This window comes from Homarus americanus, unplaced genomic scaffold (genome assembly GCF_018991925.1).
Source record: "Homarus americanus isolate GMGI-L3 unplaced genomic scaffold, GMGI_Hamer_2.0 scaffold1024, whole genome shotgun sequence".
In the NCBI taxonomy this organism is placed as follows: Eukaryota; Metazoa; Arthropoda; class Malacostraca; order Decapoda; family Nephropidae; genus Homarus; species Homarus americanus.
Genome location: NW_024715228.1, coordinates 1,413,428 through 1,430,731, shown reverse-complemented (window position 1 = coordinate 1,430,731; position 17,304 = coordinate 1,413,428). Strand labels below are relative to the sequence as shown.

The following is a 17,304-nucleotide window of genomic DNA, read 5'->3' as shown; positions in this document are numbered from 1 at the left end:
TTCTCCTCGCCCCCACCAGGCCAACAGGTGATCGGGGACTGGACAGTAAACGTGAAGTGGAAGATAACGTTGTGTGTTATCAGCTAAAACAAACTTGAAATTAAGCATAATTAACATGACCACGTGGATAGGGAGGGGGGGGGGGGTATATAAAAGGTATGAGACAGGGTGTACTTCGAAGAATATATGTGTCCAGGTAACAGGTAACTCAAATTCGTTAATAAAATCACCCGAGATTTTGACATGAAATCCAAAAAGGTTCTTGTATTGGCTTTGATTCAATGTGGTTTCGACTGTTTGTTCATAGTGGTACAGTACAGTGCAGTACAGTGGGTGAAGGGTGGGCGGGAGGCTTCGTAAACACCACAGTCATATACACCTTTAATGCTTCTCCCACGACACATGTCAGTTTTAAAACCTTACTTCCTGTTGACTACAGAGTACAACAGCCAACACTTGGGTCTGTATAACATCATCAGTGGTGGTGATCCACAACACCGCAAGTGTCGTGTGGAGGTGATGACGTCATTATTAACACAAATGGCAACATCTTCAGGGGTGAGTACAGACTAGAGAGAGTAATACAAATCAAGGTGTATATATACAGAGGAGGGTGAGACCAGGTCCACAATGGTCAGGTATTAGGTAATGGCCCTACTAATCTTTAAATAGCACACAACGGTTGGTGGTCAGGTCAGATGGTCAAGTGACCCGGCCTTCTCACCTGATCACAAATCTTCTTAATTACAAAATTGTCCAGCTTGTACATGCCGTTACTCAAATTCATGTTAAATGCTTCGGTATGTTTAATAAGACTAGATTCTATGTTTAATAAGACTAGATTATGCTCAAAAATTTGGTATGGCAATGGGTAATCCACTCTCACCTGTATTAAGCAACCTATATATGGAATTCTTTGAAAAGAAACTATTAAGTAATATTTTACCACCCTCAGCAGTCTGGTTTAGATAACATAAGAACATAAGAACATAAGAATGGAGGAAACTGCAGCGGGCCTATTGGCCCATACTGGGCAGTCCCGTTTACACCCAATCCCTATTGCTCATATGAGCATCCAACCTATGTTTGAAGCAATTCAGCGTATTCGAGTTAATGATGATATTTGGTAACTTGTTCCATTCATCCACTACTCTGTTTCCAAACCAGTGTTTACCTATTTCACGCCTAAATCTAAATTTGTCTAATTTGAAACCATTGTTACGAGTTCGCTCTGGCCATGTAATGAGGACCTAAAAGCTTTCCTGCCACAACTTAACAACTTAGCCCCCTCAATCAAATTCACTGTGGAATTAGAGCAAGACTGTAAATTGCCATTCCTAGACTGTCTGATACACAGAATAGGTAACACTTTTAAGTTCAGTATTTATAGAAAACCAACTAATGTGTGTTCATACATTCATTATTATTCTGCCCACCATAATAAAGTCAAACAGTCAGTATTTTCAACAATGTTTTTACGTGCCTTGAGAATTTGCAGTCCGGAATTCATCGATGAGGAATACAAATATATATATAATATTGGCTCAAACCTTAAATACCCTAGATCTTTCATAGACAAATGCTTAAACATTACTAAGAAAACTTTTTATAGAACTGATCCCAAGCCCACCCATGACCATAAGAATATCTTAATATTACCATTTCACAAAAATTTCTCACACATTCCTGCACAGCTAAAAACCTGGAACGTCAATGTGGCATTTAAAAACTCATGCACTGTTAAACAAATGTTAATCAAGAACTCCCCCAACAACACAATTGGTTGCATTTATAAAGTTCCTTGCAAGGAATGTAATATGTTTTACTTAGGCCAGACAGGTAAAGATCTTGCAACTAGAATTAAACAACACAAATACAGTGTTAGGACAGGCCAGGAATCCAATGCTCTGTTTGTTCATTTGAGGGATAACAAGCATTGCATTGACTGGGATAATGCCTCCTCAATATTACCATGTAATTCAATTGATAGTAGGAACATCATAGAATCTAGTCTTATTAAACATACCGAAGCATTCAACATGAATTTGAGTAACGGCATGTACAAGCTGGACAATGTTGTAATTAAGAAGATTTGTGATCAGGTGAGAAGGCCGGGTCACTTGACCATCTGACCTGACCACCAACCGTTGTGTGCTATTTAAAGATTAGTAGGGCCATTACCTAATACCTGACCATTGTGGACCTGGTCTCACCCTCCTCTGTATATATACACCTTGATTTGTATTACTCTCTCTAGTCTGTACTCACCCCTGAAGATGTGAATTACACGAAAGCGCTTGGGAACTTCGTGTTTTCTTCTTTCCTTGTGGTTATCAGCATATACCTGGATGACGCGCACCTACAGTGATTTACTTGCATATATATATATATATATATATATATATATATATATATATATATATATATATATATATATATATATATATATATATATATATATATATATATATATATATGGCATGGTAACTGTAAGAGGCGCAGTGCCTGACACACTATGCACCTCGAAGTAACAATGTTTACTTGGAATTACTTAATCACAAATTACTTTTGAAATACAAAATTTTCTAGTAAGAAACACATCTCAAACGAGCAGATCAAGAACTGTCAATTATATGCCATCTTAAAATAACCTAAGTTGTGGTTATCATAAAAAATCGTTGATCTTCTTGTTACTATCACCTATAAATTTCTAAATTCTCATTTCGTATTTCCAGGCAGGAAACAACTTTTACTTCATTATTTCAGAGAAATATTGTCGTCACTGACGACGCTTAACGAACTTCTTTAGAAATTTAGTTATAACGGGAGCTCCTTCACCCACCTTTGGCTTCTCACAATCCCCACCGAAGTAAGCGTGAACTTTGGCTGGCACGAAACGCTGACGCTCATCTATCATCAGGCACATTCCCTCGAAGACCTCCGTCATGTGTAACAGTGTGTCTTCCTCTCTCCACTGTCTTCCTTCCTTTCGTTTCCTTTCCAATAGCTTCATGAACGAATTTTTGAAGCAGAATCCTGCAGGAATTGGGATTGTCCAAAAGCGGGAGTCCCACCATGAAAATTGATTCTTCACTTCTCTGGGCATCCAGGGTTCAGCCTTCATGTAGGAGAGAAGAGACTTGCCAGCGAGGAACACCTGGCGCTCCTGAGGGTCCAGCTGCTTCACCACCTCCACCTCAGTGGCGGCGAAGCTTCCCCGCCATTTTTCATCCCCAGTGTTGCTGAGGTGGATGACCTGCGAGTCGCCGGGTGTGAGGAAGGGTCTGACTATCTCTTCAGGCCAAGCTGCAGGCAACACTGGCACTAAGTCTATGTCGATCAACAGCAAAGGATACTCACTTCCCTGCCAAGCCAGTGACAGTGCCACTCCCACCTGCGTCCTGATCACCCCAGGTGGCACGAGGCTTAGTCTGTCGTCCTGCAATACGTATCTGCCGAGGCTCTCCCTGACTCGCTCATACAGGTTACTCATCAACTTGTTACCTTCAAGACCTGGGTTTTTTGTCTTAATCTCAACATTTAACTTGTGGCCGCTGAGCGCGATGTCTTTTTGTGGCTGTTCTTCAACTGTAACTGTCACGTTAGAGAACTTCCTGATAATTAGATTAAAATCGAACTCATCAGGGCAGTAGAGTCTTGTGGAGTCTGCAGTACTTCCCAGCAGTGTGAGTCTACCTGTGTACGTCGTGTCAATGTCTGCTACTATGTCTGTAATGGCCTTCAGCTCTTTTGTTATGGCCTCTTTGACCTCTTGGGCCTCACCTTTAGTGTAATCAACCGTGATCTTCCGTACATCTTTCAACAAGTTCTCCAGGTCTTTACGTTTGAGAAGGTTCATCAGAGCACTTGTCTGGTCGTTCTCTATCTGTGCGTCCACAGTTTGGTCTGGTCCACATTTGTGATACATCTCCAGGTACCTTGTGAAGTTATTTCTCACTTGAGTTGGGGTCGTCCCGGCCCTACAGCGTGGTGCTTGCTCCTTTAAGAACTCTGCAAAGAGATCAAAGGTATTTTGGTGGAAAAACATTGCTGCCAGATGAGGCGGCGTTTGACCATAACGGTCTTGGCGTAACGACTCGGCGCCAAGACTTTGAAGAAGGAGGACGCTGCCAGACTTGCCATGAGAGGCAGCCTGGTGGATGCCGGTGGTGCCACTTGTTGAATCCACTTGTGTGTCAACTTGCACTCCTCCCTCCTTCACCAGAAGGTAGATCAACTGTAACATCCCACCTTGAGTCGCCACCAAGAGAGAATGAGCTTTGTCGAATGACTTTTGACATTCGGGTGTGTCTGTGTTCCTCCTGGTCCCAGTTATCTTGTTCCAGTAGGATTTGAAGAGAGTTTTTTGAACACGGAGAAGCTCCTCTACCTGCTGCTGGTCCACCTTGTCTTTCATCTTCAGCTGCAGCTCCTCCAGCTGGTTCCTCTCCTTGTGGTATATATTCTGTCGGTAAAAATAATAGTTAAATAAGTATTAGAGGAGAAAGTTGTTAAAACTCATGGTAGGAGTTCGGTATTAGCAAGAATTATGATTAAATCAATAAAAATCACTAAACATCATCAGATGGGATGTAAACTGCCCACGAACTCTTAGCATGGCAATGCTTGGTTAATTTTGGAGCCCTTTGCACCAAAAGTTGATGATGTGGACCTTGTCACATGTTGATCGAACCATCCAAGTTGGTACAAATCCACTAACTAACCCGTGCCTCCTCCATTTTAGGGTCACACCATTTATCAGTTTATCAGCCGTTCAGGTGGTTGGTCTATCCAGTGTTAGTACAGTAGGAAACTGGATTCGGGGAAACCTGTAAGGATCACACTGGATAACACCCATCTCACGTGTCTGGACCAAGCAGGACTCCAACTATAGTATGTAATATTTGCTATGAGTTTTAAAAGGGTGATGAGATAAAGACACAGATACACACTTGTTCTAGCTGCTGACGGAGATGTGAGGACATCATGGTTGTGGGCAATCGACCTCTTGAGTCAGCTACGTACAGACAGCCTCCCATGTTCTTAAGCATGTGTCTCGTCAGGCTCCAGTGCCCAGCCTCCAGGGCAGCATGTAGAGGACTCACACCGGACTTGCTACACAGGGAGGACTGACCACCAGCCTGATGGATGAAGCTGCAAGTCAAAGTACACTTGTGACGGGCGGCCTGGACCATGAGCTCTGTCAGGTGGACCACTGTCCCGCCACTGGGCCAGCTGGCTCGCCAAGGAGTGTCACTCTTTATGATAGAGATGATGTGATTAACACCTGCCCTGAGTTGTGGCTGGCGTGCCATTATGTCACGTTCAGCCTCCAGTGTGTGAAGGAAGGCCTGGAATATTTCAAATGTTAAAGTTTATTGTAACACCCGTTGTATGACGCATACTACATGATCATTTATACAGTAGTGTGAGGACCATCCTGCCAGTGTTAGTACAGGGGGACGCTGGTACACCCGGAGAAAACCTGCCATGTTCGGTGCTCTCGTGTCTTCCTGTACTAGTGCTGGGGGCTGGGGCCGTGGGGAATGGCCCTCACCTATAATTTATTTACGTAATAACAAGTAAGCCGTCGCCTCCGCCTCGTTGGTAATTAAAATTTAAATCATCAATGGACTGTGTTTGGTTTTATCAAGAGCGAAACACTGAGTAATTGTACCCTCAATTAATGGTTCGTTGCTACAAATATAAGCATAACAATTTTATGTGCATCATGTAGAGTTATCAGTCTCCCTTCACCTGGCGTAAGGAACAATGTTTCTATGAAGGTAGAATATCTTCATAGAAATGTTGCACTTGAAGTCAGGCTGAGGGAGACTCATAACTCTACATGATGCACATAAAATTATTCTGCATATTTCCCTAAAGTAAATGTTCTCAAGATAAGTCTGTCATAAGGATTACTATACTATGCATGTGTATTATGGGTGGTCGTATAGCAGTATAACTTATGAGTAAATGTAAGTTAGGTTGTTTTAATACTGTTACGGAGGTGTTACTGGGGGGGGGGGGGCATTAATAATCTGTCACTTCCTCTGGAGTGTGATGCTGTTCTACACCAACCCAGTACAGTTCTTATTGTGACTACCTGGTGTAAGGTGTACACTTACCCTCGTGATGGTCACCTGGACGGGAGGATTAACGTCAGGTGTGAGCCAAGCCAGGGCCAACAGGTTAAGGCCCTGGCAGGTGGTGGTGAGAGGCGCCCCAACTGCCAGCAGGAGACTGACAATTTCGCGTCGGTTACTCGTTATGGCGAGAGGTAGAGGCAGGGTAGAGCAACCATCCGGGTCCTCCAGAGGGGCACGAGCGTGTAACAGGTCACCAACTCGCTTGTAGTCGTCACCGAGGCTAATAGCAGACAGCAGCTGGTTGAAGAGTTCTCTGGGTGACCCTTGAATCTGTTTTAGGGATACACTTGTGTTTTATCCCAGCAAGAACACTACACCTCTCCTCCCTGACCCACACTTCACCTCTCCTCCCTGGCCCACACTACACCTCTCCTCCCTGGCCCACACTACACTAAAGAATTATAGAATGTTAGTTCGGTAAAGATGATACATTAATACTTACGTAATGGATATAAAATGCGGCCAATTATGGATAAGAACCAGTCAATTATGATGGGTACAGTGAATACAGAAACAATCGCCCTTATTTCGTTTATATTTTATCCATACTTATTCTCTGTTTTTTTACCTTACCTAACTTAACCTAACCCAATGTAACCTAACCTACCCTAACCTAACCTAACCTAACCTAACCTAACCTAACCTAACCCAATGTAACCTAACCTACCCTAACCTAACCTAACCCAATGTAACCTAACCTACCCTAACCTAACCTAACCTAACCTAACCCAATGTAACCTAACCTAACCTAACCTAACCTAACCTAACCCAATGTAACCTAACCTACCCTAACCTAACCTAACCTAACCTAACCCAATGTAACCTAACCTAACCTATCCTACCCTAACCTAACCTATCATTATAGCTCTGGTCAGTCAGTGAACCTTTCCTGCTTCTTGTAGTCTTACTCACCTGTGGGATATTGATCATGTGGTCATGAAGGATCCCGATTACTAGGTGATGACCCGCCCGTACTGCCAGGTCAAAGGGCGTCTCACCAGCCCGGGTCACTGAGTTCGGGTAATGATTTGACCATTTAAGAAAGGCATACACCGCCCTCTCCTGGCCGCCTGCCGCCGCCCAGTGCAGGAGTGTCCGGCCAGAAGCGTCCTGCTCGTGCTCACCTAAGGCGGGGGTGTTAAGTCTCAGGAAATCGAGGGAGTCGTCTTCTTTCATATCCTGTAGCTTGAGCAAATAGGCTGTTTCACAAGTCTCCAAACAAAGCTCCTGTAGACAGTAAGTTTGATCTGTTGTATCTTAAAGTATCAGCGAGACAATGTATTTACCTAAGAGGGTCATAATACAGAGCAAAAAAGGGGGGAAAGATCACACACACACACACACACACACACACACACACACACACACACACACACACACACACACACACACACACACTGTTAAACTGGGTGATGTTGACAGTCGCGAAGTACTGACTGGCATATTCAAGTGTACTTTTAGGGTACTGCCAACAATGCTTTTGAAGAGGCATCACACACCACAAGACATATTCTCCCATTTTTGTTTATTTTCGAAGGTTATACAGTGTGATGGTGGAAACAATAGAATTCAGCTGGTGGATGAAGAAGCCCAGATGAGAGATACAAGTATTATGTCTCACACGAGGGATCATGTCAGGAGGGGGTCACGAGGGGTCACAGGAGGGTCACAAGGGGTCACAGGAGGGATCACGTGGGGGTCACAGGAGGGGGTCACAGGAGGGATCACGAGGGGTGCAGGAGGGATCACAAGGGGGTCACAGGAGGGGGTCACGAGGGGGTCACGAGGGGGTCACAGGAGGGGTGGTGGAGGGGGTCACAGGAGGGGGCTCACGAGGGGGTCACGATGGGGTCATGAGGGGTTACAGGAGGGTCACAAGGGGGTCATGATGGGGTCACAGGAGGGGTCACATGAGGGGTTCACAGGAGGGGTCACTGGAGGGGTCACGAGAGGGTCACAGGAGGGGTCACGAGGGGGTCACAGGAGGAGTACAAGTTTTATGTCCTTCAGTGTTGCAGAGACTAATGAGCAGAGAAGCACCAAGTGACCAGTGGCTCTATAACCTCTCCTTACAGAGCCTCAGAGCAGCACCTCCAGACACAAGCTGTCGGCTACAGGCCTCACGTAAGTCAAGGTACTCAAGTGCAGATACTTATTCATTCCTTGTAAACAATGTAACAAAATTTATAATGGTCAAACTGGCCGTAATTTAAGTACCAGAACAATTGAACACAAGCGTGCTGTAAAGTATGGACAGGTGAACTCTGCCACTTTCAAGCATGTACAAAGTGAAGATCAGGCAATATATTGGAGTAGTCCTTCCAGGATTTTTAAGTCCAATTGTCTTCAGTAGAAAAATTATTGAATCTTCATCTATTAATTCCACACCCAACTTTAACTCGCCATATGGTCAATGGACCCCTGACCTGATCCTGAATACTGTCAAGAAGATTTTCCCTTAATCAAATGAACATTATTGACAGTGGCCAGATGATGGTAGTGTGGTAGAGAAGGAAATACGAGTAAGATATGGAGCTTTAATCCTGACGTTTCCTCACAAGACTTTGAAAGGCCTGGGAACTTTACACCCTTGTGCACGTGATAAATCTAATCGTAAATGCTAGTACAGTACTGGTTACTACAGTGTTTAGTAAGGAAAGGGATACTTTCATACCAAACCAACTCACCACTAGCACCACCGTAGCTGTCTCAGGAGCAGGTCTGGGTCGTGTCAGTTTCTTTAGCCACGACGCTACAAGATGATGGCCTCCCAGTCTCGCCTCATCCCCAGGTGTGCGTCCTGAGATGTGCTTAGCTTCAGGGTCGAGGCCGGCCTCCACCAAGCACTGTGATGTCTCCAGACCCCCCTTCAACGCTGCCACGTGCAATGCTGTGAACTGGTCCGTATTTCGAGCATGTCGATCACAACCGCTAGCTTTCAGAAGTAACCGCACAATACCATGAAAGTTTTGTGCAGCAGCACAGTGCAGTGGTCGATTACCACAGTTATCCTGAGCGTTAACATCAGCTTTAGCACTAAGGAGCATCTTGACAGACGACTCATCGTTAGAATATGCTGCTTGGTGTAAGGCCGTCCTACCTGTAACAAAACTCAGCAAATGTTGCCTTGGTCTTACATATTAAATAACAAAATACAATTTCATGAATTAACCGCTTCACATCCAGGACGTCACCATTAGTATTTCATTTGGCTAACGCCAGACGATTTTATTCAGCAGAGAGGGGACCCGTACACAAGGGGTTCATCATTGAAGAAAATAAAATAATTATTCATATTACTCATATCATATTTATTATTAATATTATTTACATAATCACACACAGACGTCTAGAGTTGTGGCACTAACCATCATTACTCGTGGTCCCCAGGTCGGCACCAGCTGTAAGCAACCACCTCAGCACTCTGGCATTGCTCCAACTTGTCGCGGCGATCATAGGTTTCATAGGTAACTCCTTGAAACCGTTCACGGGAGCTCCCGCTGCTAAAAGGTGAGGCACCAGGTGGTCGTGACTTGACATGATCGCCTTGCTCAGTAGGCAGACATAATGTTTTAAAGCAAAATTCCATATGACCGTGTTAGGATCAGCACCAAGAGTAAAGGCGACCATCACCATCACCTCGTCACCATATCTGACTGCTTTCTTCAGAACCTGTGTGACCACGGTAAAAATTAGCATTGATTGTTCAAGGAGGTGAGAGGTAGAGAGAGAGAGAGAGAGAGAGAGAGAGAGAGAGGATGTGAAGAAAGTCAAGAGAAGACAGAGATAAGGAAGAGAGAAAGCGTTAAAACATAAACGAAGGAGCCACCAAAACCCGCCATTTTCAATATAACGTTACGTCCAAGATAATTTACAGGATCAAATATGTGTGTGTGTGTGTGTGTGTGTGTGTGTGTGTGTGTGTGTGTGTGTGTGTGTGTGTGTGTGTGTGTGTGTGTGTGTGTGTGTGATAACAATAACTAACGATTTATTGAAAAGTACAACAGCCATGAACTGAAAATATACAAATAACGTAGTGGCACATAATGTATACTGTAAAGTAATTATGATGGCCTGGGGGAGAGGGTTATATACGAGTTGGTGATGATTTTTACAATGGTTGGAATCGGGATGTTCTTGTAGCAATCAATACGTGGTTGCATGGGCTGGATGAGGTTATGGTATCGAATATTAAATCGCGGACGAGGGATCTCAGATGGTAGCAAGTAGCGGTAGTGAGGATGGTGCAGTGGCTTCATCCCACACTGACATGAAGTCATGGTGATGGTCAGAGAAAGTTGAGAGGATAAGTATTGTGAGCCTCTTGATATGTGATGTGGGAGAGGGGGGATACTCCTGCACGCCCTCTGCTGCACTTTATAGGCGTCCTTGTTGAGTCGCAATTTAGGAAGAAGACCAGGCAGGGGAAGCATAAGTGAGTTTAGGAAGTATGAATGCTGTGTAAAAATGTCATTGGATGCAGGAACTCCAACGGACTTGAAACAACATAGGGTATGGAGACGATAGCTGGAAGATTTGGCAATTGTACACAGTTTGCTATCTACGAGTATATAGTGAGGCTGAGGAGCTTGGCCTGCAGTTCTTGATGTACGGGCTCTTCGTGCGGGTGGTCGTGGAAGCTGGAGAACTAAAAATATTGATAAGTGTGTACTACAGCCGACAGGAGGCATTGGTTGAGGTGGGAGGTACTCGTCCGCTAAGTCTGTTAAGATATGGTCAAGAGTGCTCAAAAGATTGACAACTGTATACATGTAACCCTGGTGGGGCGTGCAACCGCCTGCTCTACTCACGCAGGTGTAAAAGTGACTACGATTACAAGACACACTTATGAATACGGTTACAGAAATATAATGCAATCTATTACAACAATGATCACATGGCAACTTAGGATAACAATCGTGTTTATTTCTAAAAAGATTCTGAGTCGTATTTCGATTTCTAGTAATAAGAAATTATATGACGAGAATATATCTTTTGGTTTATTGGCATTTTGTCTCATAAACTTGGTAGAGTATAGTTAACATGATAGATAGATAGATAGATATGATTTATTTGATCCTATTATGGGTTTAGTACAAGTAGAAGCTACCGAGGAAAATATCTGCAAAGAATCATAACTGACGGCTGTTGCAACACTTACAGCAGTTGCCTTACTGTTTCTGTTGCTCATTGTTGATCTGCTCTAGATGGCGTCTTGAGACAGCGACATCCTTAGGCAGGGACAACACCACAGTAAGGACGTCGGAATACAATAGTCACTTGGGTATTCACATTCTACTTGTTATCACAGAAAATCTCAAAATTCTTCAGCTTAATTATTTTTTTTCTGTAAGAGCCACAAGTGTTGCCGCCAAGCATCACTACATAACCAAGACTGAGTTACTCCATATCTCCTGCACTTATCACAACGCCCGGATGTGGGATAGATAACACGGATTACCACTGTGTCCATTTAATGTTATTTCTAACTTAAGATCGTCTTAGTGATGTGAAAGTGTAAATCGATGTAGGACTTTTAATGCTAGACACGATTGTATTTTTGAAAACTCAATTTCCACCGAGTTGGAGGTACAGCCAGAGTCACACACTCACGCCCGGATGTGGGATAGATAACACGGACTTTAAAACCACTGAGTGTCCATATTAATGGTTGCATTTCTAACTGGTAAGAGTTCGTCTTACAAGTGATGTGAAAGTGTAAATCGATGTAGGACTAGATTCTTAATGCTAGACACGATTGTATTTTTGAAAACTCTAATTTCCACCGAGTTGGAGGTACAGCCAGAGATCACAGGCCTATAACCACACAATCACTGCCACATGACAAAGCTTAGGGTGTTGTGGATGATGAGTGTAAGTCAGTAAATCAGTTCATAGTTGTCATCAGTGAATGCAGAAGGACTTTTAATTGCTGGTAGAGCCTATTCGTGTCATAGGTGACTTTAAATTTTATTTTGTTTGTGTGCTTTCTCAAGGACTGAAACTGTGCCTACAATACACCATTCACAGGGAGATACATTTCTCTATAGGCAACAGAGAGTAGCTAAGTAAATAGGGTAGGTACAGTAAGAGTCACAGGCAACTACTAAAACAAGTGTGCCGAACGATGACAAATTAACTTTTATATTGTTAGGGAGTTGTACAGGTACAGGGACGGCTCCAGCGCAGGAACAATGTAATAGTTTTTGGAGTCACCGAGAGCCAGGCGGAGGGAACTGTGAGTAAGGAAACACACGATAAGGTGCTGTTTCAAAATATTTGCACAGAGGTTCTGAAGATTCCAGCAACCCCTCAAGATGTGAGGAGGCTGGGACAAAAGCAGGGGGCTAAGCCTCGCCCCCTCAGGATCACACTAGTGAGTGAGGATGAGAAATGGCAAGTTATTCGGCAGGCAAAAAATGCTCTGCTCCTCTAAGCAGGCAGCTGCTCCTTTTCCTGCCCCAAGCACCACGTCCTAACGACCCCAGCATACCCGTCCTGCCTCAGACGCCGCCCCCTGCCTAGCAGCACCCCCAACAAACTATGCCTGCACCAGTCTACCCGCAGTTACCACTGCAGCACCACCTCGCCCACAACATTTCTGGGCACCCTCTTTTCTCCCTCAGGTACCCCCTGCTGCTGTCTTACACCCTGCTGCTGTCATGCACCCTGCTGCTGTCATGGACCCTCCTCCTGACGTGACCCTCTTCCTGACGTGGCCCCTGCTCCTGATGCGGCCCCTGCTCCTGATGCGGCCCCTGCTCCTGACGCGGACCCACACACCCCACCAGGCGCTACTGAGGACTGTGTACCTGCAGCGAGAGAAGCACCATATTCCTCGCCTACAAAACCCTCCTTCTCCCTCTGCTTCTCCTACAGATCTTGTGTATCTAGACAAAGTTGTCTCCCTTAGCGGCCGGCTCATCCACGCCCTTGCTGTTATGTCTCACATGTGGGATACAACCCTGCAGACAACAAGTCTCCTACACCGCCTGGAGGGAAGGGGGAGTATTGTAGTGGATACCTCCCCTACAACCGCCGTTTGTCGCTGACTAGCTGACCCTCTTCGAATTCCCCAGCCTGTGCCTTGTGGTCTAGGTCGGCAACCAGCGCCGCCTAACAAGGCGGAGGTCAACTATCAACCCACGCCTACCCCCGCTATATAAGACCTCACCCCGCCGTGACCTCCCTCTTTCCTCTAGCTCAGCCGCAGCAAGCAACATCCCCTTCTTCTACCTACAGCCACGAGCAAGCAACACCTCCCACTCCCACCAACGACTATGGCGCCCCATAAGCTGCGTGTTCTCCTCTGAGCACCCGCACCAACCAGCTCTCTCTACACCACGCTTGTACCCACGCTGCCTTCCCAGCACCAAGCTGCATTGTATATCCAATACAATATGTATACAGAGAGCACATTGTGAGTTTCCTTTCTCCAACCCATCCTGAGTGTGAACCAATATCTCATAACCCCACAGTGCCAAGTGACTGGAAAATGGTTAATGTGAGTCCTACCCATGCACATTAGACTGCACGCGGGTCGGGTCGTGTTGCGACTCTGTAACAAAGCATGTTCGGCATGTGGGCCTTCGTTGTTGAGTGGCAGAAATTGGACAGTGATTACATAAGAACATCAAGATCGTCTGAGTGATGTGAAAGTGTTAATCGATGTGGGATTTTTAATGTTAGATGCGATTGTATTTTTGAAAACTCAATCTCCTCCGAGTTGGAGGTACAGAGCTGTCAGGATTATGTCTAGTTGGCAATTATGTTTATTGCAATGGTAATTACTTATCTATTTACGTGATAATTTCCGATAAAACTGATGGTACAATAGAAGCAGGTACTGTAAATATAGTAGGTGTTACAAGAAATATTAATATTTAGACAATAGATATTTTTTAAGAGATGATTTAAAGGAAGGGAGTGTACTGTAGTCTTTGCTCAGATGGGTGGGGGTAAGTTGTTCCACACCTTCACACCGTGATATTTTATGGAGGTCTGGGACTGAGAGGAGTGCATGGGGGGTGGTCTTAGTAGCTCTGAGTGCCTTAAGTTGTATCTCTGATTATTCCGGAACTGGAAATAATTATTGTCAAGCAAGTGATTGATAGATTTGTAAACAAAGAGGGCATTGCAGTAGGTGTTAATATCTTCTACGTTAAACATTTTCAATACTTGCAAAGCAAATTTTTCGTTTGTTAGATCTGTTTTTTTTCAAGTAGGTCATTGTCCGTACAACTCTGTTTTGTGCAGTAACCAGAGATTGTGTTTTTGAAGAGCCAGAGGCCCCACATAGTGTGTGACAGTGTAACAGGTATTGGTAAACAAGATCATGACAGATTTCTTTCATTGCTGTGAGAGTGAGTGACTGTCGAGTGTGATACATGTTACCACACTGTTTATAGACTTTGCTGTGAATGACTTGTATGTAGTTTCTCCAGTTAAGTTTCTCATCAACAACAACTCCGAGGAATTTAGTATTTTTGTTCACGTTTGAGGACTGTATTACCAATATACAGGGGGTCCAAGTCTGGGGGTAAGTTTTTCCTTCTGTGAAAGATCGTCTAGTGGGTTTTCTCGAGGTTTAAGGTCAGTTTATTACGTATTACCCAGGTCCTGACTTTAGTCAATTCAGTGTTCATAGTTCTCATCAAGGAATGGATGTCTGAGTTGCTGACTTAGAGATTACTATCGTCTGCAAATAATTGTATGATCAGGGAGGACACTCCACCACACCCACTCCGCGCTGGCCGCCCACTACTACTACTAATAATAAAAATATTAAGTAACTGTATACAAATAACAATGGTGATAATAATGTTAATAATAATGAAACATAAAAATGTAAACATTTATATTCATATTCCCTTTGTATTTTATATTATCTGGCTTGTGATTGGTCAATATCGGCGTGGTGTTTACTGGTGGTGTCGGGAGCCAAGCGGGAAGGCTTCTCGTGTATATTTATGTCCTATCTCCTGTATATCATCATAATGTAACGGTAGACTGTTGTGTGTAAAGGTAATTTGTTGAGTTAATGTAGAACCAACGTGATATAGATGTAGTACGAAGTGTTAATGGAATAAATATACTACATATATTATGGGTTTTAGCTGCAGACAATGGAGTAACCGAGTTTATATATATATAATATATATATATATATATATATATATATATATATATATATATATATATATATATATATATATATATATTATGAATGAGAACAGCACTATTACCAGATTTCGTTCATTTACTTGAACCGAATAGAATCTGACATAACTAACCAAAGAAACCTACTAAACCTTATCTAATTTCCTAGCCGGGGGGCTCCGCCCCCAGATCTTCGCCATATTTAACAAAAAGTACATATTTTGATACATGGTACCAATGAAAGCAACTTTGTTGAAATGTCATGGTGTAATTTTACGTTTTTGTGGACGTGGGTGTACGAACGCACTGAGTGGGTTGGATGTAAACAAACAGAGCAGACAACAACATGCGTTGATAGGTAAGGTCAGGTAGTTAAGTTTAACAAATTTATTGACAAAGCTTGTAGTACAGTTTGCCTATTCTGAGTAATTCAGTCAGGTCTTGACAGGTGGTATCACTTCTCACTGTCACGCAGGACAGAGGTTCACACACAAAGAAATACATCATAGTCATTAACAACTATAAATGTATATAGGTCAGGTTCATATGGATAATGTCACTGTTCACTGCCATGCAGGACAGAGGTTCGTACACAAAGAGTTGCATCATATTCATTGACAGTACATATACATATATGTAAACACACACACACACACATATACATACATATACGTATATACATACACATATACATGTACACGTACATATACATGCACACACGCACACATACATACATATACGTCGGTCAGATTCATGTGGGTAATGTCACTTTTCACTGCCATACAGGACAGAGGTTCGTACACAAAGAATGCATCATATTCATTGACACTATATATAGGTCAGATTCATGTGGGTAATGCCACTGTTCACTGCCACGCAGGACAGAGGTTCGTACACAAAGAAGGAAGGTAGATTTGTTTGGTTGCTTAAGTCAGGTCCTATTTGGTTCTAGTAAATGTCACCTCTAAAAATACTTATTATGATGATAACATTCAGTATTTAAGGTAAATTTTAATTTAGGACATGAGTTCCTAGGGGTTGACCAATATGTTTTTCCAATGCATTATGGTGTGTTTTAAACTAATCTGACCTTCATTTTTGGCGGAAATTGTTAGTTTTTGCCCCACCCCGACCCCTCAACAATAATTGGGAAAAGCCTGGGAAATTGTACTTTTTGGGTGGGGGAGAAAACAAAAACGAGACATCTAACCTAACAAAACTTAACCTAACCTAATCTAACCCAATCCCTAGCCGGGAGCTCCTCCCCCGGACCCCCGGTAAGCCTAGCTCAAACTAACCTCAATGTTTCAGTAGTTAAAAACTTTGGGGCGCACCATGTCCAAAAGCACAATACCTTAGTTAGAAGTGGAAGGACCGTGAATACGTAAGAATTGGATAGAATGATCATCTTTCTCGTAAAATGCGGCAATAAACTTAAAATAATCTTAGGAGCACAAATGATAACCAACCTCGACCACGGCCTTTGTGAGACTGGTCAATGAAATTGCCCTGGCTTTTTTTTTTTACGGGGATTAGCCCACCCGAGCACAGGTCACTGACCCACATCAGGACCTGGGGGGCGAAAATATAATAATAATATTAATAATTAATAAAATCGATAAAAATTATAACCCCAAATAAAACTAATAATAACCATAAATAAATACACAAACGAAAAAGTAAATTAAGAGTGAGAAACGATATGCAGCATGCTGTGTTGCCAGTAGTAAGAGAAACAATTAAGACCCTGCAATTGTGTGTAAATGAGGCAGAAAGTCAGATCAGCAACCTGGGACTTGGTCACAATTTTTGTGATGCCATATGGCAGCAGGGTCTACCATTAGACAACATATTATACTTCCAATATCTTCCCAGGCGGTAGTACCTCCCTGTTTGGTAGCTGCCTACTCCCTACTTAAGGCTGCTTCCTTTGAAAAAAAAAATCAAATGTAATTGGTCCAAAAAAAATTTGCATGATGATATCGATACATCATAG

General features: G+C 43.3%; 2 protein-coding genes across 3 annotated transcripts in view; one reads left to right on the top strand and one right to left on the bottom strand.

The window, feature by feature from the left end:
• Positions 1-2,473: 2,473 nt before the first annotated feature.
• Positions 2,474-11,551, bottom strand: LOC121855309 (ankyrin-1-like). The gene is made up of 7 exons (XM_042350198.1): positions 11,311-11,551; positions 9,518-9,821; positions 8,837-9,249; positions 7,062-7,376; positions 6,129-6,419; positions 4,953-5,351; positions 2,474-4,465 (listed from the first exon to the last, which is right to left on the bottom strand). Exons 1-7 carry the CDS (start codon positions 11,338-11,340, stop codon positions 2,780-2,782), a joined length of 3,438 nt encoding a protein of 1,145 aa, XP_042206132.1. The 5' UTR covers positions 11,341-11,551; the 3' UTR covers positions 2,474-2,779.
• A 3,498-nt stretch (positions 11,552-15,049) lies between these two features.
• The window catches only part of LOC121855286, a 31,412-nt gene continuing 29,157 nt past the window's right edge, over positions 15,050-17,304 (top strand). For both annotated transcript variants that reach the window (XM_042350167.1, XM_042350173.1), the window contains exon 1: positions 15,050-15,173. The gene's annotated coding sequence lies outside the window, so the exon portion shown is untranslated. The remainder of the gene's footprint in view (positions 15,174-17,304) is intronic.

Excerpts from the sequence above, each read along its gene's own strand:
- LOC121855309 (XM_042350198.1), bottom strand. The coding sequence starts at position 11,340 with ATGAGCAACAGAAACAGTAAGGCAACTGCT. Across the intron at positions 9,822-11,310 it reads GAAACAGTAAGGCAACTGCT|GTTCTGAAGAAAGCAGTCAG; the intron begins GTAAGTGTTGCA and ends GTGGTCACACAG. Across the intron at positions 6,420-7,061 it reads ACATGATCAATATCCCACAG|ATTCAAGGGTCACCCAGAGA; the intron begins GTGAGTAAGACT and ends TCCCTAAAACAG.